The 24,498-nt window shown below is 37.7% G+C and overlaps 1 protein-coding gene and 1 pseudogene across 9 annotated transcripts in view; both read right to left on the bottom strand.

Moving 5' to 3' along the window:
• The window catches only part of PHKA1 (phosphorylase kinase regulatory subunit alpha 1), a 127,120-nt gene that overhangs the window by 13,362 nt on the left and 89,260 nt on the right, over positions 1–24,498 (bottom strand). For 2 of the 9 annotated variants that reach the window (XM_021080697.1, XM_021080692.1), the window contains 8 exons: positions 16,571–16,727; positions 15,807–15,886; positions 14,404–14,482; positions 14,135–14,264; positions 11,446–11,547; positions 9,084–9,199; positions 8,916–8,954; positions 7,118–7,168 (listed from right to left, as the gene is read on the bottom strand). In XM_021080697.1, the coding sequence (XP_020936356.1) occupies positions 7,118–7,168; positions 8,916–8,954; positions 9,084–9,199; positions 11,446–11,547; positions 14,135–14,264; positions 14,404–14,482; positions 15,807–15,886; positions 16,571–16,727 (754 nt within the window). Of the gene's footprint in view, positions 1–7,117; positions 7,169–8,906; positions 8,955–9,083; positions 9,200–11,445; positions 11,548–14,134; positions 14,265–14,403; positions 14,483–15,806; positions 15,887–16,570; positions 16,728–24,498 lie in introns of all 9 variants that reach the window. The other 7 variants (XM_021080696.1, XM_021080691.1, XM_021080694.1 and 4 more) reach the window with 4 other exon arrangements.
• LOC100524724 lies at positions 17,724–19,678 on the bottom strand (annotated as a pseudogene).

Consider the following 24,498-nt stretch of genomic DNA (forward strand, 5'->3'; position numbering starts at 1 on the left):
CGGCCAGACTGTGAAAAGATCCGCCTACATTCTCAGGCTGTCCTTCTGAGTTGGGCTGCCCTAGGGAAGAGCCTCTTAGGTTCTCAGTGACCCAGATAGCTGCTCCAGCCCCCAGGGGGTGATGCACTCCTGAGGAACAGCTGACCAACACCGCCAACCCCCTGCAAGAACCCCACAGCCTAAAAACACCAGAGCAAGCTCTGCATGACCAAGTGAAATCTGCTACCATCGTGGTGTGGACCTCCCAGTCCTGTCTGCCCTCAGGAAGTCCTCCTTTGCTTCAAAGAAACACTGTTAGCCCCATCAACACTCCAGAAAAGCCACACTGCCTCAAAAAAGATTGACCAACAACACCAGCCCTCAGGAAATATTCCACGGCAGTGACAAGGCAAACACTGCCCGATCACGGAGAGTACAACTCCCTCAGGAGGAAGAAAACAACAAGCAAGATGAAGAAGCTGAGAAACCACCCCCAGTCAAACCAACAGGAGAACTCACCTAAAACAGTCAACAATGAAACAGATCTCTGCAGTCAGACAGACCTGGAGTTCAAAAGAGAAAGAGCGAAAATACTGAAGGAATGAAGAGAAGATAGGAACAGTAATGCAGATACCCTCAGAAAGGAACTAGAAAATATAAGGAGGAGCCAAGAAAAACTAGAACATTCATTTGCAGAGATGCAAACTGAACTAGGGGCAGTAAAAACCAGAATGAATAATGCAGAAGAACGAATCAGTGATATGGAAGATAGAATAATGGAAATCACTCAATCCGGTCAACAGACAGAAAACCGAATCAAAAAACTGGAAAGCAATATAAGAGACCTATGGGATAATATAAAGCGGGCCAATCTACACATAATAGGAATTCCAGAAGGAGTAGAAAAAGATAAGGGGATGGAAAATATATTTGAAGAAATTATCAATGGAAACTTCCCAAGTCTAAAGGATACTGGATTCAAGATAGAAGAAGCACAGAGGGCCCCAAACAAACTGAACCCAAACAGACCCACACCAAGACACATCATAATAAAAATGGCAAAAGTTAGTGATAAAGAGAGGATCCTAAAGGCAGCAAGAGAAAAACAGAATGTTACCTACAAGGGGACCCCCATAAGAATATCAGGTGATTTGTCTACAGAAACACTACAGGCCTGGAGGGAATGGCAAGAGATATTTAAAGTGCTAAAAGGAAAAAATATGCAACCTAGAATACTCTATCCAGCAAAAATATCATTTAAAATAGAAGGGGAAATAAAAATTTTTCCCAACAAACAAAAACTTAAAGAATACAGCAACACAAAACCCAGGTTCAAGGAAATATTGAAAGGGCTTCTCTAAACCAAAAAGAAAGGAAGGAAAGGGAAGAAAAAAGAAAAGAAAAAAAAAGAATAAGAGGAAGAACTAGGACTGAGGAAACCGCAATCAGAGAGCAGTCACTCAAATAAGCCAGCATACAGATTTAATCATGAACATGCTTCAAACAAAATAAAATTAAAAAGAAAAAAATAAAAAAGGTCATCAAAACCATAAAATGTGGGCAAGGGATGTTAGGAGGTAAATAACCCTTTTTGTTTGTATGTTTCTCTTCTTAATTTTAATATAGTAATGAAGTGTTTGAACTTACAGGACCATCAGGCTAAAACACACAGTTATGGGAAGGGGATAGCATACTTAAAAAACAGGGCAACCACAAACCAAAACCAAATATTGCGTTTGCAAAAAATGAAAAAAAAATACACTCAAGCAGATAATAACAGGAGAACATCCAACCAAAAAAAAACAAAAAAAAAAAAAACAAAAAACAAAAAAAAGAAAGGAAGAATGGAGAACCATAGAATCAACTGGAACACGAGGTTCAAATGGCAATAAATAATCATCTATCAATTATCACCTTAAATGTCAATGGACTGAATGGCCCGATCAAAAGACACAGAGTGGCTGAGTGGATAAAAAGGCAAAAACCTTCAATATGCTGCCTACAAGAAACTCACCTTAGGACAAAAGATACATATAGATTGAAAGTGAAAGGCTGGGGAAAAATATTTCACGCCAATAGACATGACAGAAAAGCAGGAGTCGCAACGCTCATATCAGACAAAATAGACTTTAAAACAAAAGACATAAAGAGAGACAAAGAAGGACACTACTTAATGATTAAGGGATCCATCCAAGGAGAGGATGTGGCTATCATCAACATATATGCCCCAAATATAGGAGCACCCAGATACATACAACAAATATTAACAGACATAAGGGGAGATATTGAGGAGAATACAATCATAGTAGGAGACCTTAATACCCCCTCACATCAATGGACAGATCCTCTAGACAGAAAACCAATAAAGCAACAGAGATCCTAAAGGAAACAATAGAAAAGTTAGTCTTAATTGATATCTTCAGGACACTACATCCAAAAAAATCAGAATACACATTCTTCTCAAATGCTCATGGAACATTCTCAAGAATCGACCCCATATTGGGACACAAAGCGAACCTCAATAAATGTAGGAGCATAGAAATTATCTCAAGTATCTTCTCTGACCACAATGCCATGAAATTAGAAATCAACCATGGGAAAAGGAAAGAGAAAAAACCTACTACATGGAGACTAAACAACATGCTACTAAAAAACAATGGGCCAATGAGGAAATCAAGAAGGAAATTAAAAACTACCTTGAAACAAATGATAATGAAGACACAACCTCTCAAAATCTATGGGATGCTGCGAAAGCAGTGCTCAGAGGGAAATTTATAGCAATACAGGCCTTTCTCAAAAAGGAAGAAAGATCCCAAATGGACAACTTAACCCTCCACCTAAACGAATTAGCAAAAGAAGAACAAAAAAGTCCTAAAGTCAGCAGAAGGAAGGAAATTATAAAGATCAAAGAAGAAATCAATAAAATAGAGACTCAAAAAACAATAGAGAAAATTAATAAAACCAAGAGCTGGTTCTTTGAAAAGGTCAACAAAATTGACAAACCCCTGGCCAGACTCACTAAAAAGAGGAGAGAAAGAACCCAAATAACCAAAATTAGAAATGAAAGAGGAGAAATCACAACGGATACAGCAGAAATACAAAAACCCATAAGAGAATACTATGAACAACTATAGGGCAACAAGTTGGACAATCTGGAAGAAACGGACAATTTTCTAGAATCTTACAGCCTGCCAAAACTGAATCAAGTAGAAACAGACCAACTGAACAGACCCATCACTAGAAATGAAATGGAAGAGGTCATAAAAACACTGCCTACAAATAAAAGTCCAGGACCAGATGGCTTCACAGGCGAATTCTATCAAACATATAAAGAGGAATTGGTGCCCATCCTCCTGAAACTCTTTCAAAAGGTTGAAGAAGAAGGAATACTCCCAAAGACATTCTATGAGGCCACCATCACCCTCATTCCAAAACCAGGCAGAGATACCACCAAAAAAGAAAACTATCGCCCAATATCATTGATGAATATAGATGCAAAAATTCTCAACAAAATCTTAGCCAACCGAATCCAACAACATACCAAAAAAATTATACACCATGACCAGGTTGGGGTCATCCCAGGTTCACAAGGATGGCTCAACATATGCAAATCAATCAGCATCATACACCACAGTAACAAAAAAAAAAAAAACGTCAAAAATCATATGATCATTTCAATAGACGCAGAAAAAGCATTTGACAAAGTCCAACATCCATTCATGATCAAGACCCTCCCCAAAGTGGGTATAGAGGGAACATTCCTGAATATAATCAAAGCCATTTATGATAAACCCAGCAAATATAATCCTCAATGGGGAAAAACTAAAAGCCTTCTCACTCAAATCTGGAACAAGACAGGGATGCCCACTCTCACCACTGCTCTTCAACATAGTTTTGGAAGTCCTAGCCACAGCAATGAGACAAACAAAAGAAATCAAAGGCATCCATATAGGAAGAGAAGAGATCAAACTGTCACTGTATGCAGATGACATGATACTATACATAGAAAACCCTAAGGATTCAATCCCAAAACTCCTTGAACTGATTAATAAATTCAGCAAAGTGGCAGGATATAAGATTAACATTCAGAAGTCAGTGGAATTTCTGTATACCAGCAATGAAACATTAGAAAAGGAATACAAAAATACCTCGGAATACACCTGACCAAGGAGGTGAAGGACCTATATGCCGAGAAATATATGCCGAGAACTATAAAACTGTAATCAAAGAAATCAAAGAAGATGTAAAGAAATGGAAAGATATTCCATGTTCCTGGATTGGGAAAATCAATATTGTAAAAATGGCCATACTACCCAAAGCAATCTACAGATTCAATGCAATCCCTATCAAATGACCCATGACATTTTTCACAGAACTAGAACAAACAATCCAAACATTTAGATGGAACCACAAAAGACCCAGAATCGCCAAAGCAATCCTGAGAAACAAAAACCAAGCAGGAGGCATAACTCTCCCAGACTTCAAGAAATACTACAAAGCCACAGTCATCAAAACAGTGTGGTACTGGTATCAAAACAGACAGACAGACCAATGGAACAGAATAGAGAATCCGGAAATAAACCCTGACACCTATGGTGCATTAATCTTTGACAAGGGAGGCAAGAACATAAAATGGCAAAAAGAAAGTCTATTCAGCAAGCATTGCTGGGAAACCTGGACAGCTGCATCCAAAGCAATGAGACTAGAACACACCCTCACACCATGCACAAAAATAAACTCCAAATGGCTGAAAGACTTAAATATACGACAGGACACCATCAAACTCCTAGAAGAAAACATAGGCAAAACACTCTCTGACATCAACATCATGAATATTTTCTCAGGTCAGTCTCCCAAAGCAATAGAAATTAGAGCAAAAATAAACCCATGGGACCTCATCAAACTGAAAAGCTTTTGCACAGCAAAGGAAATCCAAAAGAAAACAAAAAGACAACTTCCAGAATGGGAGAAAATGGTTTCAAATGATGCAACTGACAAGGGCTTAATCTCTAGAATATATAAACAACTTATACAACTCAACAACAAAAAAACCAATCAATCAATGGAAAAATGGGCAAAAGACCTGAATAGACATTTCTCCAAAGAAGATATACAGATGGCCAACAAACACATGAAAAAATGCTCAACATCGCTGATTATAAGAGAAATGCAAATCAAAACTACCATGAGATACCACCTCACACCAGTCAGAATGGCCATCATTAATCAATCCACAAATAACAAGTGCTGGAGGGGCTGTGGAGAAAAGGGAACCCTCCTGCACTGCTGGTGGGAATGTAAACTGGTACAGCCACTATGGAGAACAGTTTGGAGATACCTTAGAAATCTATACTTAGAACTTCCATATGACCCTGCAATCCCACTCTTGGGCATCTATCCGGACAAAGCTCTACTTAAAAGAGACACATGCACCCGCATGTTCATTGCAGCCCTATTCACAATAGCCAGGACATGGAAACAATCCAAATGTCCATCAACAGATGATTGGATTTGGAAGAGGTGGTATATATACACAATGGAATACTACTCAGCCATGAAGAAGAATGGCATAATGCCATTTGCAGCAACATGGATGGAACTAGAGAATCTCATCCTGAGTGAAATGAGCCAGAAAGACAAAGACAAATACCATATGATATCACTTATAACTGGAATCTAATATCCAGCACAAATGAACATCTCCTCAGAAAAGAAAATCATGGACTTGGAGAAGAGACTTGTGGTTGCCTGATGGGAGGGGGAGGGAGTGGGAGGGATCGGGAGCTTGAGCTTATCAGACACATCTTAGAATAGATTTACAAGGAGATCCTGCTGAATAGCATTGAGAACTATGTCTAGATACTCATGTTGCAACAGAAGAAAGGGTGGGGGAAAAACTGTAATTGCAATGTATACATGTAAGGATAACCTGACCCCCTTGCTGTACAGTGGGAAAAAAAAAGAAATAAATATAAAATATAAAAAGAATATAAATATTTTCTGATAAAGGAACTTCACACATTTTAATTTGGGCCAGATGTCTATATCACCATTGCTATGTAAAAGAGAAAAGTGCCCTAAGACATTTCTATTGGCCAGTGACTATCACACTGATGTACAAAGTAGATGAACTGCCATTTGATTTATCTTCATTGCCTTGGTCTCTACAATCCAGATCCTAGGGTGCTGATAGTGGAGGCAAACCACAAAGGCTATTCAAACTATCTTCTAAAACCAAATATCAATCATTCTGAGCTTTTGGATTAACTTCCGTATGCCTCCATCTTCCTTTATTCATGCAGCTATGACAAAATTGAACAAGTCATAACTATGCAAATTCACCACTGGGTCTATACTTGGTTAAGGTCAACAAAAATACCGATATTGTTTCCAACAGTTTTCCATTTTTAGTTTGGCATCTAGCCTTAGTCTCTTCAGCCTAAGAAATCTGAAATCATAGGCCATTACAGATTATTGATTTAAACCAAGGAAACTAAATCAGAGGTTAGTCTTCCTAAATTCTAAGCTTCATGAGGACAAGGACCACATCTGTTTTGTTCACTAATGTACTTTCAGTGCCTGGCACAAAATTGGCACTCAATTAATATTTACAAATGAATTAACAATCAGAATAGGTAACTTAGTGATTTTCAAACTTAAAAGTGCATCAGAATCAGCTAGAAATCTTATTAAAACAGATTGCTAGGCCTCACTCCAGACTTTCTGATTCAGTAGGCCTAGGATGGGAATCAACATTTTGCATTTCTATGACATTCACAGGGAGAATATTGATGCTTTCTGGTACAGTGCCTGGCACAAAGTAGCATGCAATTAATTATATTAGTTGAAAAAATAAATGAATAAACAGATACTTAACAAATACTTATTAAATTGAATTTTGTTTTCTGAAATGGAAAAGAGATTAGAGTTGAACCCTCTTCCCTGCCTTTTTGGCAAAGAAATGGAAAGATCTCACTCCCATACATGAAGTTGATTTATAAGTATAAATTTTACTTTTTGATTCATTTTTTTTCTTTTTGGTCAATTAGTATATATTTATATAAATCAATCATGATTTATATAACAACATATTCAAAACACTTGTGAATGGTATATAATACAAGATAACAGCAATTACCAGAAAAGACGGTGACATCAAATCTATACCCAGGGGAAGACAACCATAGGGCTATGAAAAAATTTGAGAAAATAAATTTTTAAAAGGGATGAGGCAAGGCAACCATTATGTGTTTTAAGAATTTATTGGTAGGATAAAATTGCAGACTATTCACATAACTAGCCAGCATGTTATCATTAAAAAAGCTGATGAAATTGTTTAACTCTAAGTGTCATAGTAAAGGGTAAAATAAATAAAACTACCTTTAAAAATATTTTTTCCATAATAAGAAAAGAGGGCATTGGTGAATGGTAGAGAAAAGGGCTTAGAACAATACAAAATTCCAGACAGGCCCGTGAGGATAGAAATGAGTATTTAGAAATAAGCAATGAAAATTTAGGGCTCTCAGTGCTCTAAATTATAGTCCTAATGGTTTTGGCTTTCTTGAAGTCTTGTAGGTAGTGGATATATAAAAAAAAATTAAATGATATAGCTGGGCAGATAAAGTCCTAAATATCATGTTAATCTAGCTGGGAACATGGACTTCAAGTTCTAAATATATAGTGAACTTGTAAGTAATACTGTGTGACTATAAACAACTGCATTTAGCCAATCACTCTCAACCAAAACAAGGACTGTTTGCCAACATCAGTTTAACTCTTCAGTATGAAATGTAGTTCTTTAACCTTTCAGATAGGAAAATGTTCAGATTATCCAGATTGTCTAGGGAAAAACTTGTCAAGTGAATACTTTTCTATCACAAGGCCCTTTCTTATTCCATTCTGTTCTTGCCCTTGCATAATGTAAATGTGAAAGGGTATGGAAAGTATATTCAAATTAAGTTTACTTTAAATTAAACTTCAAGCATTGGCTCTTTCTTTTCCTAAATGGTTTCTGGCTCCTAAAACAAAATTTCAATTTTGCTTCTCTTTTGGACATGCTGTAATACTATAAGCTAGCATAAGTCTATTTTGAAAGCAGGAAGAGTAATTTCAAGCTTTTCATTAAAAGATTTTGAAATCTCATGATTTCCCAGAGTTATGAAAGAAACTATTGTATAACACAATAATTCATCTAGTCTCATATGCAGGGGAAAAATGATTAAGAAGCTATAATATGATATTCAGTGACTCCCACCAATTCCCAGATTTGATCTAGATGTTTCTCCTGTATATATCCACAATTATCTTTCATATAGCTCTATTATGACAATAATAAAAATTTAATGTGGGGATAAAAAATGAAAACACTGTTTTTAAAAATAGCTCTCATCTAGCTTGGTTCTTAAAAGTACAAAATCTAAGCCTAGTTTCATAAAGAAAATTAATTCCAAAATTATGTGTTCCTAACAACAGGGGCTCAAGATTTCAATTTCTTCCTATCAGAAACAAATTACTGGAGGTTCCTGTCATGGCTCAGTGGTTAACGAATCCCACAAGGAACCATGAGGTTGTGGGTTCGATCCCTGGCCTTGCTCAGTGGGTTAAGGATCTGGCGTTGCTGTGGTTGTGGTGTAGGCCAGTGGCTACAGCTCCGATTCGACCCCTAGCCTGGGAACCTCCATATGCCGCAGGAGTGGCCCTAGAAATGGCAAAAAGAAAAAAAAAGAAAAAAAAAAGAAACAAATTACTTTCCTCCTAAAATTAGCAAAGTAGTTTGGTCCAGAAAAACAAAAGCAATCTACAGAAAGACACTAAAAAGGAGACTCAAACAAGCTGCTCTGTGGCTTAGCTTATTTGTAAAAAGGCCATAAGCTCATGCATGTTTTATAGAACTAAAGGCAAGTTAATCTATGTTAAAGAATCCCTACTTGTTTCACCTGACTCTCAGTTGAGATAGACAGCCTACGAAAGTCCACCTGAAAAATAAATGGCTCAAATTAAACTCAGGATGTGAAACAAAATATGTTTTCTTAACAAAGTCTGATTCCATAAGAATGTTTTTAAACATGACAATATCCCAGCTCATTTCCCTCGTAGTATCTTACCTGCTTTATCTCACTTTTTAACTTCATGATCCCAGTTCGTTCTGTTTTGGTTGCTCCAACAGCACCAATCTCATGGATGGAAATAGCAGGGCTGATATTCGAATCAGTGGGGCGAACTATATAGCATTAAAGAAAGAGGAAGGATAATCAGGTTCAATTGTTTTTCTACCATGTTTAAAAGATTTAGATGTATTCCTCCTTTTATGTTTATAATAATAAAAAACCAAACAACCAACTACAACCTTGCTATTCAAACTGTGGTCCACAGAACTGCAGCATCAGCATCACCTAGGAGCTTGTTAGGACTTTTCAGGCCCAACTCCAGACCTTCTGAATCAAATTCTGCATTTTAGCAAGATATCCAGGTGATTCCAATAAACAGTAAGGCTTGAAGAATACTGCTTTATAACTTCCTTTTACACTTTAAGGTCCAGTACCCAACTATCTGACATTATATATTTATTTATTCTAAGTCTAAAAGTTAAGCATGATAATTCTTTCCATTTGTTCTGAGGTTTTAGGTACTTGATATCAAGTACCACTGCCACCCATGCACCTATGGTCAACTAATCTATGACAAAGGAGGCAAGAATATACAATGGAGAAAAGACAGCCTGTTCAATAAGTGGTGCTGGGAAAACTGGACAGCTACATGCAAAAGAATGAAATTAGAACACTTCCTAACACCATACACAAAAATAAACTCAAAGTGGATCAAAGACCTAAATATAAGACCAGATACCATATAATTCTTAGAGGAAAACATAAGTCGAACACTCTCTGACACAAACCATAGCAATATCTTCTCAGATCCACCTCCTAGAGTAATGACAATAAAAAAAAAATAAACAAATAGGACCTAATTAAACTTAAAAGTTTCTGCACAGCAAAGGAAACCCTAAATGAAACAAAAAGACAACCCACAGAATGGGAGAAAATATTTACAAATGAAGTGATTGACAATGGATTAATTGCCAAAATTTATAAATGCCTCCTGTAGCTCAATACCAAAAAAACAAACCCCATCAAAAAATGGGCAGAGGATCTAAACAGACAATTCTCCAAAGAAGACATACGGATGGCCAAAAAACACATGAAAAGATGTTCAACATCACTCATTATTAGAGAAATGCAAATTAAAACTACTATGAGGTACCACCTTACACCAACCAGAATGGCTGTCATCAAAAAGTCTACAAACAATAAACGCTGGAAAGGGTGTGGACAAAAGGGAACCCTATCACATTGTTGGTGGGAATGTAAATTGGTTCAACCACTGTGGAAAACAGTATGGACAGTCCTCAGAAAACTAAAAATAGAATTACCATTTAATCCAGCAATCCCACTCCTGGGCATCTATCCAGAGAAAACCATGACTCGCAAAGACACATGTACTCCAATGTTCATTGAAGCACTATATACAATAGCCAAGACATGGAAACAACCTAAATGTCCATTGACAGAGGAGCGGATAAAGAAGATGTGGTACATATACACAATGGAATACTACTCAACCATTAAAAGAAAAGAAATAACGGCATTTGCAGCAACATAGATGCAACCTAGAAATTATCATGCTAAGTGTAGTCAGACGGTGAGATACTAACATCATATTCTATCACTTACATGTGGAATCTAAAAAAAAAGGACACAATGAACTTCTTTGCAGAACAGATACTGACTCACAGACTTCGAAAAACTTATGGTTTCCAAAGGAGACAGGTTGAGGTGGGGAGATAGGCTAGGGGTTTGGGATGGAAATGCTGTAAAATTGGGTTGTGATGATCATTGTACTACTAACTATAAATGTAATAAAATTAATTGAGTTTTAAAAAAGCAAATGGTCCCATCTTGAAAAAAAAAATACCACTGCCAAACCAAGTTCAGGTATAAGGTTATTTGTGACAGACTCCTAGCTGTATTTGAATTGGAACGTTAAAGTATATATCAGATGTACCATAGTAGCTATATGCACAGACACACACACTCACACACACATGCAAACATGTGTATACCACTGTAAGTGCTACTGAATTATTGCTGAGTGGAATCCAAGAAAGTTTCAGATGATACTGGTTGCTAGTTGTCCTAGACACTTAGGATAATGTAAGGGAATGTATACAACAGTCCAAAAAAAAAAAGTGATAGTAATCCACTGAATTGATATATGATTTAAGGGAAAAAAACATACACAGGGGTTTCCAAGTCTTGTTCCAGAAGACACCTTTGGTTTTAACTGTTTCACATATTGGGGTTCTATTTATTTAGGGGAAAAGATCCTCTGATAAAAGAAAAACTTTTAGAAATCAATGAGACATTTAAATAAACACTCTGAAGTGGAAATGCAGTTATTCAACCTTACCACTTCGTTCCACTCCAAACTCCTTGCCACTGAGAATGTGATGCAGGAGATTCTTCATGGCTGAAGGACTGAGATTCATCAGGCCATCTGTGGCTTCTTCAGCTAGTCAGCAGAAATGTTATGACAGAGGGATTTCAAACTTACTTGCCGCTCCCACCCTATTTTTTCTATTTCATTTCTTAGAATTTCTGTGTCACTTGATTGGAAGAACAGAATTTTAAAATAAATTTCTAGCACCATACTTCTTAGGCATTCAGACCACAATAAATTCGTAATAATTTAAAGACAGAGATTATCCAGTGTATGGATTAACCAGGTCTTTAATTTCCTCCTCACCTCTCTTCCACATCATTAGGGCACATAGTAGAATCTATTTGAAAGTGGGAAGAGGAGTTCCCTTTGTGGAGCAGTGCAAACAAGTCTGACTAGTATCCATGAGGATGCAGGGTTGATCCCTGGCCTCACTCAGTGGGTTAAAGATCTGGCATTGCTGTGAGCTGTGGGGTAGGTCACAGACACGGCTCAGATCCTGCATTTCTGTGGCTGTGGTGTAGGCTGGCAGCTGCAGCTCCAACCTGACCCCTAGCCAGGAAACTTCCATATGCTATAAGGGTGGCCCTAAAAAGCAAAAAAAAAAAAAAAAAAAAGGGGGGGGTGAGGGAGGGAGAATGAAAAGAGAAAGGAGAATGAACAGAACTGGAAACCAGTCAGAGAAAGGCAATGATGTATATATGGAGATGGACTATAATAACTGAAATTTCTCAGGCTGGAAATACAGAGGTTTCTTTTTTTTTTTGTCTTTTCTAGGGCTGCACCTGCTGCATATGGAGGTTCCCAAGCTAGGGGTCTAATTGGAGCTGTAGTCGCCGGCCTATGCCACAGCCACAGCAACACCAGATCCGAGCCTCGTCTGCGACCTACACCACAGCTCATGGCAACCCTAGATCCTTAACCCACTGAACAAGGCCAGGGATCATGGTTCCTAGTCAGACTCATTAACCACTGAACCATGATGGGAACTCCTGGAAATACAGAGATTTTTAAAACAGAATGGTTATGAATCCATGAAATTATGAAGAATATTGAGAAGACAACTTGAACTTGTTCATCAACATCAGACACTTAAGAGTTTACTACACATAGGTCATGATTTAAAGCAATGTTAGGGGTTGATCAACTATTTGGGAGAGATTATACATGTAAACAAGATAAACAATAAAACATGACATGGCTCCACTAAATTTCAAATAAGTGGTGTACACAATAAATGCTTTTAGGAGCCAGAGGATGGGGATTGATAAAATTAATGAGTAGGAAATAGAGGGCAGACTGTTGAGGGTTTTGAATATCAGACCCAGGGATCTTGACTTTATCCTAGAAGAAATAAATAGCCATGGTTTTGATGAATCCACAAGAAAAAAAACCTGTAACAGGCAATTAAGGAACATGGTGAATATCTGGGGATTTATCCCCTGCTGAGGTTTATTACTAAACAATCACACCCTTGTAAAAAAAAATCCCTTGATACCAAATCTGGAGAATATATGTAAATACATGTAATTTATAACAACCTGCTGAATTGGAAATCATTTGGAATCAGGCAGACTTTGACTCACATTGCACTATTTACTAGCTATGTAGCCTTGGGAAAGTTATTAACCAATCTGAATTTCAATTAATTTCTCTTTCCTTCCTTCCTTCCTTCCTTTTGGCCTTGTCTGCAGCAATAGAAGTTAGGGATCAAATCTGAGCCACAGCAGTAACCAGAGCCACAGCAATGACAATGCTGGATCCTTAACTTGCTGAACCACCAGGGAACTCCTAGTTTCAATTTCTTTATTGGTAAAAATGAGATAATGTATGTAAACATAGAGCAAAAAGTAAAGTGTCTGGTATATGGTAGGTATAAAATAATTATTAGCTCTCTTCCTTTAAAGGGTTATTTAAATATAAATTATCTCACGTAATTCAGGTTAGATTCAAACCAATAAATTTAGCTACTTGCTAACAGTTCAATTAGAAGCCTTTTGGGGAAATTTAACTGAAACAATGGCTAAAACAGTTTTGCAATTGTGATTTTACTTTTGTATGCAATCCTTCTCTATATATTATCTTGTCATTCTTACTGAAATCAAACAAATACCAGTGGAAAAAACTGTCATGCCTTGGGGTTCCTGTCCTCAACTCTTTATGTAATTCTGTGCTATAGCTTCCATAGGCCCCAGCTATTCTAACTAAAACTGCTATCTTGCCAAATATATGCAGTTAATTTCAAAGATACCTGTCAGACAAATATTAATAGAAATATTATCTTCCTTTATTTGATCCTGATGTTGATTAGACAAAACACTGACATTTCAATCAAATTGATGCAGTGACTCAGTCTTGTGGCCAGAAGCCTGAATCAGAATCAAACCCAGTCTGTCACACTAAGTTCGATGCATGCTTTGAGTCACACTAGAAGTTAGTAGAAATGCAATTTGCAGAGCCCTCAAAAGGTGGTATTTTTAAGCTGAGAACTAAATTTATTGTTGCAGTCCTGAGATTGACTAATATGGGAACAAGATTGCTACACGTAGCTTCTGAACTATTGATAAAAATGTTTTAAATTCTTCTCTCTCTTGATTCAAAACTCAATAGATCCACTTTAAAACTGAATTCTGCCTCAAATAGTTACTAAATTGAGTACCTGAGCATCGAAGGGAGTGGGCCAGTTCTGTTGCCATAACTTGTATGATCAGACCAATTCGAAGACGAAACATTTCAGCAAAGAGGCCAGGCTGAGTTCTCATATACATGGCTAGATACACCATTATTTCCTGTGCATGGAATGCATAAAGATAAAAGTTATGCCCTAGGTCTCACAAGGCCTATTTTGTGGTCTTCATAAATTGTTGATCAACTGAAAACAAACTTTTAAATATCAACCACCAAATTAGGTTTTATAATTCTGCTCACCTGTGTAAGAATTGAAATGCTCATGTCCCCTTCACTGGCTTCATCTATCAGCTGAGTGAGTACTTCATAAGGCAGAGGTCTAAGGAAGAGATCAGTGGAGAGAGAAAAAATTCTGCACTACTTAAACCTACATATATTGAGAAAATTAAAAAGATCCTCCCCAGTCCACGTCACCATCTTAATATCTCATCATTACTGGGAGTATTCTGATCCTTTTAAGTCTTCGAAGTTCATTGCCTCCCCAAAGTACTCTGAACTGTATCAACTCAGGAGAGCTTTGCTCTCTCCTCTCTAAGCCTTGATTGCCCTTCTCCTTCAAAACTATTTAAAACTCACTCCATGATGTCCTTCCAGACCAGTCTTCCACAGTTAATTCTTAACATTTGACAAGTAAGTATTATGGCTAGAAAGTAATAAACTGAATTTAAGCTGTGCCTTTGGGAAACCATTTTATTACTTTACAATTACATCTTATAGAGTTATGATATTTTATAGTTTCATCAGTTTATACACACACATGCATGCCTACACACACACACACACACACACACACATTTGCATACTTCCTCCTACACTTCTGACTTTCCTGTTGATACGAAGCACTCTGGGGGCATGGGGTATGCGGCATGGCATCTTCTTTTGGATTTCCCATGGTAGTCACAAAATTGATCTGATTTGTAATAAAAGGTTCTGTCTGCCAGGAGTAAGGTGGTATGGGTTGAACTGTGTTCCATCAAAGTTCCTATGTTGAAATTCTAATCCCTGGTACCTCAGAGTGTGAGATGGGGTTTTTACAGGGGTAATTAAATTAAAGTGAAGTCACTGGGTGGGCCCTAATCTGACCAGTGTCCTTAAATGTGAAGAGACATAAGGAAAAAAAAAGCCATTTATAAGCTAAGGAGAGAGGCCTGGAACAAAGTCTAGAGTATAGCTGATTTTTTTTGTGGGTTCTAATTCCAGCTGCCCTGTTTGTTTCTTGGTTTTTCTTCTTTTTTGGGGGGCCATGTCCATGGCATGTGGATGTTCCTAGGCCATAGTTAAAACCTGCATCACAGCAGCGCCCTGAGCCACTTCAGTGACAACACCAGATCCTTAACCTGCTGCACCACAGGGGAACTCTTGTTTGTTTTTTGAATGAAAGGATTGGGAAAGCCAATAAGTGAAAACAAACAAACAAAACCTCCAAAGAGCAAAATACTCACTACTTCCTGTGAGTTTTCTCTTTCATTTACTCATGCCCTGTCACTACCGATATTCTCACAGTGAGTGTCCCTGACAGAAGCTCACACTCATAGGACATTATCATCCATTTATAGATTTGGACAAGAGAACTGCAGTCAGTCTACAAAGCTCCTTAAAGTCTCAGAGAAGCTTGATCAAACCCAACCAAAAAACATACTCACGCAGAGATGGTCTTTTCTCGAGGTTCTGGAGGGAGTCCCACTGTCAAATGTTTCTGGTGGGAGAGAAGGTCTGTGCAGGCCTAGGAATAGCATAACAGTATTATCCTTCCCATAATACTTCAGATTTCCAAGAAAACTCCTCTTTTCAGCCTAGCAACCTTTGCTCGCCCTTAACTTGATGAAACACCATTCTTTTCCACAGGAAATTCCATGAAGATCAGAAAATAGGGATTTCTAGGAAGGTACACTGAAATATTTCATTTCTTAAGAGGTAGGAACTTTTAGCCTAGTATATATTCATTCTTAAGATCTAGAATTCTTGCAGTTTACACTTCAAGTCTACAGTTTACATGCTTCAGTGTTATATATTTGACAATCATAAAAAAACTTACCTGATAATAGAAATTTTATGTGGGAAAAACAACATATCAAATGATTGGAGGCTATGATAGTTGCCTTAAAAAACAATTGCAGAAACCAATTTTTTTTTAAATGGCCGCATCCAGGGCATATGGAAGTTCCTGGACCAGGGATCGAATTTGAGCCACACCTGCGAGCTACATCACAGCTGTGGCAATGCTGGATCCTTTAACCTACTGTGCTGGGCTGGGGATCAAAACTGCACCTCTGCAGTGACCCAAGCAGCTGCGGTCGGATTCTCAACCCACTGTGCCACAACTGAAAAATTGGAAACCAATTTTTAAAAAAATTTTTTTAGCACTTCCATGTGGGTTTGGTATAAATTCAAGAAGAATTTATAGTACCTCATCGAGTGCTTCCACCTTCTTCCTTAAGATTCCAGAAATGTATCGGATCAGGCCCCAGTGACGAATTTCCCCAACTTTGCCATATAGTTCAGTAAGCAGTTCTCTGACTGTCGCACTCCCTTCATCATACAATCCAGTGTCCCAGTCAGGTCCTCTGGAATGTTAAAGGCAGGTCTATATTAATTGTAAGTAAAGCTACAGGCAACAATCTTTTGTTTATGTTATAATGGATATGCCTAACAGGATAGAAAGCCCAGAAATAAACCCATGCGCTAATGGTCAACTAATCTATGATAAAGGGAGGGAAGAATATACAATGGAGAAAAGAAAGTTTCTTCAGTAAGTGGTGGTGGGAAAACTGGACAGCTACATGTAAAAGAATGAAATTAGAACACTTTCTAACATCACAGACAAAAATAAACTCAAAATGGATTAAAGACCTAAATGTAAGGCCTTTCTAGGATACTAGAAAACTCTTAGAGGAAAACATAGGTAGAATGCTATCTGACATAAACTGCGGCAATGTCTTCTCAGGGCCCACCTCCTAGAGTAATGAAAATAAAAACAAAAATAAGCAAATCGGGCCTAATTAAACTTAAACTTTTTTGCATAGCAAAGGAAACCATAAACAAAATGAAATGACAACCCACAGAATGGGAGAAAATATTTGCAAATGAAGCAACTGACAAGGGATTAATCTCTAAAATATACAAACAACACATACAGCTCAATATCAAAAAAATAAACAACTTAATCAAAAAATTGGCAGAAGATCTAAATAGATATGTCTCCAAAGAAGACAAACAAATGGCCAAAAACACATGAAAAGATGATCAACATCACTAACTATTAGAAAAATGCAAATCAAAACTACAGTGAGGTACCACCTCACACAGGTCAGAATGGCCATCATCAAAAAGTCTATAAACAATAAATGCTGGCAAGTGTGCAGAGAAAATGGAACCCTCTTACACTCTTGGTGGGAATGTAAATTAGTACAACCACTATGGAAAAGAGTATGGAGGTTTCTCAAAAAAACTAAAAATAGAACTATTATATGTTCCAGCAATCCCACTCCTGGGCATCTATCTGGAGAAAACCATAATTCAAAAAGATACATGCATCCAACGTTCACTGCAGCACAATTTATAATAGCTAAAACCTAAATGTCCATCAATAGAAGAATGGACAAAGAAGATGTGGTACATATATACAAAGGGAATGTGGAGACTGTATCATATGTATTTAAAAACTGATCTGAAGTCTGCCCATGGAGTGTACACAAAAAGTAAGAGCAGACGTTAGTGCAAGTTTAACCTGATAATTTATTTTTGGAAACAGCTAGTTTTGATGAGAAAAAGTTTAATCCCTTCCTTTAAACATAAAAGCAACTCAACAGGAACTTTTAAAGACAGTTCGCAAGAAATGCAACAGTAACTCTTATAATCCTTTTCAATTAAACAGACAAGTTGAAGGACATGTGTTAAAATACTTTCCAAACTGAATATTTATCAGCATATGATCTGTTGTTCCAAATGGATTTTGATTTTTAAAAAAACTCATCTTTTTATGAGCTATCACATGAGAAGTGAAGAAAATAAATTAGATCCCCTCACCACCCAAGATATTATTTAACTTCTAAAACACAAAAAGCTACATATCTGATACAAATTAACCAGTGTTCTTACAAAAGTAATATAGTTTTGGACTGGACTGATGACTACACTGTATTTGTGGTGTAGTATTAGGCACAAGAATTTATGTATCAATTACGCATTTTCAGTCTAATTAGTCTCTAAAGTTATTTAATTAATGGCAATAAATAATAACTGGTATGCATTTTGGTACTTAAGTCATGAATTGTAGAGAACAAGAAGCAGTATATTATAGTAACAGGGTTTGTATGTGACAATTACAGTGTTGAGCAAATCTCTTCTATGAACTCTGTGATTTGTTTTGCAGTTGGTCACTTGTAGATCCTTGATTTGATTCTTCTGTATTCATGCTTTCTCCAGCTGTAGTCGCTGACATTCCTTCATCCTCCTCATCATCATGTAGGTCTTTTGAAATTAATTGTCTAGCTAATTTAATATTCAGTCCTTCATTGTAGGCAAGTTTCCTTTTCATTTCAAACTGTAGCTTTTTTTCTTGTTCTTCAGGTGAGAGGTCAGTATCCTCATCTCCACTACTTTCTTGTTCATGAACCCGGTACTTGCGGCTCTGAGCTTTCAGCAGCAATTAATCTCTTAGCTAAGATATCTGGGGACACGGCTTCAGTGGTTTCTGAGTCACTCAATGCATCTTCATCATCACCCACCATACTATTATGGTAAGGAGTGCTAGGTTCATCTATTTTCATTAAACCAGTCTTTGTCTGCTGGATGATATGTCCTCAGGGTGTTCATTTCATCCCACTTCTGGGATTTTTTACTCAGCTCTTCGTCAACACTCCTGCTAGGCTGTTCAGCCGAGGCCACCATAGATGAAGTCGTAGAACTCTTGTTTTTCAAGATCCCCTTGATGGGCCGATGCGAGGCCATCGAGGCTGCCATTGCCCGCTGCTCGGGCGGTCGGCTCAGCGTCGCTGCTTAGCATTGGGTCCAGAAAAAAGGTATGGGCGCGAGCAGAGACTCTCCAGGCAGCCGCTGAGCCCGCTTGGGGCTGAAGCGGCTGCACCTGCTGTCGTGGAGACAGCCACCAGAATCGTTGTCACAACACGACTCGGATGCTCAGTTGTCTCGCTGACGCCGCGTGGCTGGCGGCCTTTCGCGCGCCCTTGTCCACTGGCACTTTATCTGTGGTCTGCGGAATGAAGGCGGCCTAGCGCCACAACCTGGGAGAACTATTTTATAATTTTGGAGGCAAGAGGACTTTTTAACTGCGAACTATATACACCAAAGCCATAAAAGAAAAGATTGATCATATATATATAAATGTTTATGTATTATGTATAATGCATATATTATGTATATATAAACATGATTCTTACTGCAAAAACCACTATATGCAAAGTCATAGGACAAATTACAAACTATGAAAAACATTTTCGATTATTTTTTTTAAGTCTTTTTGCCTTTTCTTGAGCCACTCCCGTGGCATATGGAGGTTCCCAGGCTAGGGGTCTAATCAGAGCCATAGCTGCCGGCCTACACCAGAGCCACAACAACGCGGGATCCAAGCTGAGACTGTGACCCACACCACAGCGCACGGCAACACCAGATCCTTAACCCACTGAGAAAGGGCAGGGATCGAACCCACAACCTCATGGTTCCTACTTGGATTCATTAACCACTGCATCAAGACGGGAACTGCAACATTTTCAATTCTTAGGCCAATTTCCCTAATATATAAATATTTCACCAAAAACTGATCAATGAATTCAGTGAAGTTTAGGATACAAAATTAATATACAGAAATCTGTCGTGTTTCTATATACTGGCAATAAACTATCAGAAAGAGAAATTAACAATTCTATTTAAAATCACATGACAAGGAGATCCTGCTGAATAGCATTGAGAACTTTGTCTAGATACTCATGTTGCAACAGAAGAAAGGGTGGGAAAAATGTAATTGTAATGTATACATGTAAGGATAACCTGACCCCCTTGCTGTACAGTGGGAAAATAAAAAAAATATTAAAAAATAATAAAAAAATAAAAAAATAAAATCACATGAAACATGGGGAGTTCCCGTCATGGCTCAGAAGTTAATAAACCTGACTTGTATTCATAAGGATGCAAGTTCAATCCCTGGCCTTGCTTAGTGGGTTAAGGATCTGGTGTTGCCATGAGCTGTGGTGCAGTAGCAGATGTGGCTCAGATCCCACATTGCTATGGCTGTGGGGACAGTCAGCAGCTACAGCTTCGATTTGACCCCTAGCCCAGGAACCTCCATATGCCATGGGTGTAGCCCTAAGAAAACAAAAAATAAATAAAATCACATGAAACAATAAAATACCTAGGAATAAACCTACCCAAGGACATAAAAGTCCTGTACTCAGAAAACTATTAAGACTGATGAAAGAAATTTAAGGTGATACAAACGCATGAAAAGACAGGCTGCTCATGGATTGGAAGAACTAATATTGCTAATGTGGCCATACTACACAAGGCAATCTACACATTCAATGCAATTCCTATCAAAATATCAGCAGCATTTTTCACAGAACTAGAACTAATAATTCTAAAATTTGTATGGAAACACAAAAAATACCAACTAGCCAAAACACTCTTGAGAAAGAAGAAAAAGCTGGAGGAATCATGTTCTTTGTCTTCAGACTATAGTACAAAGCTACAGACTTTAAAGCAGCAAGGTACTAGCACAAAAACAGACATATAGATCAATGGAACAGAATAGAGAGCTCAGAAATGAACCCATACTTACATGGTAAATTAATGTACAACAAAGGAGGCAAGAATATACAATGGGAAAAGGCTTATTCAATAAATGGTGATGGGAAAAATGGGAAAACTGGACAGCTACATGCAAAAGAATCAAACTGGACCACTTTCTCACACCATATAAAAATAAACTTAAAATTAATTAAAAACTTAAATATGGAGTTCCCATTGTGGCTCAGTGGGTTAAGAATCTGACATAGTGTCAAGAGTTTGTGGGTTCAATCCCTGGCCTTACTCAGTGGGTTAAGGATCTGGCATTGCTGCAAGCAAGCTGCAGCTTAGGTTGCAGTTGTGGCTCAGATTCAGTGTTACTGTGGGTGTGGCACAGGCCAGCAGCTGTAGCTCTGATTAGACCCCTAGTCTGGGGGTCTAGGGCAGTTTTGAGGGCAGTTGTGGCCCTCAAAAGAAAAAAAAACTTAAATGCAAAACCTGAAACCATAGAAGAAAACATAGCACACTCTTTGATACTGGTCTTAGCAATGCTTTTAGATATGTCTCCTCAGGTGTTAGAAACAGAGGCAAAAATAAGCAAATGAGGCTACATAAAACTAAAAGTTTTTGCACAGTGAAGGAAACTGTCAACAAAAGAAAAAGGACACCTACTGAATAGGAAAAGATACTACAAATGACATAGCCAATGAAAGGCTAATAGACACCTCATACAACTCAACATCAAAAATAAATAAACAAATTGACTAAAAATGAACATGGGACCTGAATAGACATTTTTCAAAAGAAAAAAATGGCTAATAGGCACATGAAAAGATGCTCAATATCATTAACCGTCAGGGAAATGCATATCAAAACTACAAAAGGATATCACCTCCTTAAAACTGTCAGAATGATTATCATCAAAAAGATCAGAAATAAAAAGTGTTGGTGAGGATGTGGAGAAAGGGAACATTTGTGTACTGTTGGAGGAAATGTAAACTGGTGCAGTCACTATGGAAAATACTATGGACATTCCTCAAAAACTTAAAAACAGAACTACTGTATGATCCAGCAGTTCCACTTCTGGGCATCTATCTGAAGAAAATGAAAACACTAATTCAAAAAGATACATGCACTCCCATGTTCACTGAAGCATTACTTATGATAGCCAAGATATGGAAGCTGAACGCCCATCAATATGAATGGATAAAGAAGATGTTATACACACACACACACACGCATTGGAATATTAGCCATAAAAAGAAAGAAATCTTGCCATCTGCAGCCACATGGATGGTCCACCTAGAGGGTATTAGGCTAAGTGAAGTAAGTCAGACAGAGGATGACAAATATTGTACGATTTCACTTATATGTGAAATCTGAAAAAACAAAAAAAGTGAACAAGCATAGCAAACAGAAATAGTATTATCATAGACCCAACAAACGTGTTTGCCAGAGGACAGGAGAATGGTAGGAAGAAAAAATTGATGAAGAAAATTAGAGGTTAAAGAAAAAGAATTCCAACAAATAGATAAGAAAACAAAAAACAACAATAGGACGTTCCCGTCGTGGCGCAGTGGTTAACGAATCTGACTAGAAACCATGAGGTTGCAGGTTCGGTCCCTGCCCTTGCTCAGTGGGTTAACAATCGATCCGGCGTTGCCATGAGCTGTGGTGTAGGTTGCAGACGTGGCTCGGATCCCGCATTGCTGTGGCTCTGGCGTAGGTCGGAGGCTACAGCTCCGATTCGACCCCTAGCCTGGGAACCTCCATATGCCGTGGGAGCGGCCCTAGAAATGGCAAAAAGACAAAAAAAAAAAAAAAAAAAAAACCAAAACAACAACATAGAACATCTGGAAAAATGAATGCCAAGGGCTTTTAAACATAGGAAAAGGTGTTCGATCTACCATTTGGGTAAAGAGGTATAAAATTATACACATATATATTTGTATTTACCTATATATGTACAAAATGTCCTTGGATAAATACACAATAAATTAATTGTATTGATTGCCTCTGAGAAGGGGAACCAGGTATCTGGGGAACAGAGTTAGGAGGAAAACTTTCTACCTTTTCACTGTATTCTTTCATACCTTAAAAAGTTTGAACTATGATAATGTGTTATCTATTCAATATATTAAATATATATATATATAATACAAATATATTTAATATAATAAATGTAACTAAATCTATACCATACTATAGGAATAAATAGATTAAAAAATAGTGGATGAAAGTTTGAGGAGTAACAAGATATTTATATAGCCTCAAAGTACATCTCTAGAAGATACTTTTTAATTCTGAAGTATAACATAGTGCCTTTACAGTGGAGGAATGTGGAAGATAACTACCTTAACCAAGTGGTCAAAGTTACCAGCATTGGGACTCATCAATACTACGTGCCTCCTGATAGGATACACTGAGAAGAACTCAGTATCAGTTCAGTAGTATTCCTGCCAAAATGCATAACCTGAATTTAATTATGACGAAACATCAGCTAAACCAAAATTTAGGGGTATTCTGCAAAATAACTGGTCCATGTCCTTTAAAAATGTCAATAACATTAAAAATAGCGATTTAGGAACTGTTCCAGATTAAATGAGACAAATGAAATAAGATGAGACAAAATAAAATGAGACAAAACAAATAAGATGAAATGTATCATTTAGATTTTCTTTTGCTATAAAGACATTATTGGGACAGACAACAAATCTATAAGGTATTGTATTGTAGATAATAAAACAGTATTATTTTAACATTAATTCTCTAAAATTGACAATTTATATTGTGCTTATGTAAGAGAATTCTTAGTCTTTAGGAAATACACGCTAAAGTATTTGGGGGTAGAAGGGGACTGTATCTGCTACTTACTGTCAAATAGTTCAGAAAAAATATGTGTGTGTGGTGGTGGTGATGGTGATGGTGATGATGGTGACAGGGAGGGAGGGGAAAAGGGAGAGAGAGGGAGAGAAAGAGGAAATGGGGAGAGAAGGAGGAGGGAGAGAGGGAGGGAGGGAGAGTGACAGAGGGAGGGAGAGAGAGTGGGAGGGACAGAAGAAGAGAGGGAGGGAGGGAGGTTCAGAACTTTTATTTGGGCACTATTCTTACAACTTTTCTCTAAGTTTGAACTTGTTGTGGGGAGTCTCTAGGTTAGAAAGCTTTAAATGGCAACAGTGGTTTGAGGTACTTGTGGTCCAGGTCTTATCTCTTGCTAGCAGATGCTAGATGAGTTTTGGGGAGAATGTAAAGCAGGCAGACCCTGAACGGTTTAAAACGTTTGGGCTATTTTTAATATGATTGCATGTGTAAAATTTGACTTAGGTGCTGGTGGGCTTTTCAGCTGCCTTGTTTTTTTTTTTTTTTTTTTTTTTTTTTTTTTTTTTTTTTTTTTAAGAGCCGCACTCATGGCATATGGAAGTTCCCAAGCTAGGGGTCGAATCAGAGCTACAGCTGCTGGCCTACACCACAGCCACAGCGACGCAGGATCTGAGCCGCATTTGCGACCTACACCACAGCTCTGGGCAATGCTGGATCCCCGACCCATTGAGCAAGGCCAGGGAATTGAACTCTCAACCTCATGGATACTAGTCG

The sequence above is a fragment of the Sus scrofa genome, chromosome X (assembly GCF_000003025.6).
Source record: "Sus scrofa isolate TJ Tabasco breed Duroc chromosome X, Sscrofa11.1, whole genome shotgun sequence".
NCBI classification, from domain to species: domain Eukaryota; kingdom Metazoa; phylum Chordata; class Mammalia; order Artiodactyla; family Suidae; genus Sus; species Sus scrofa.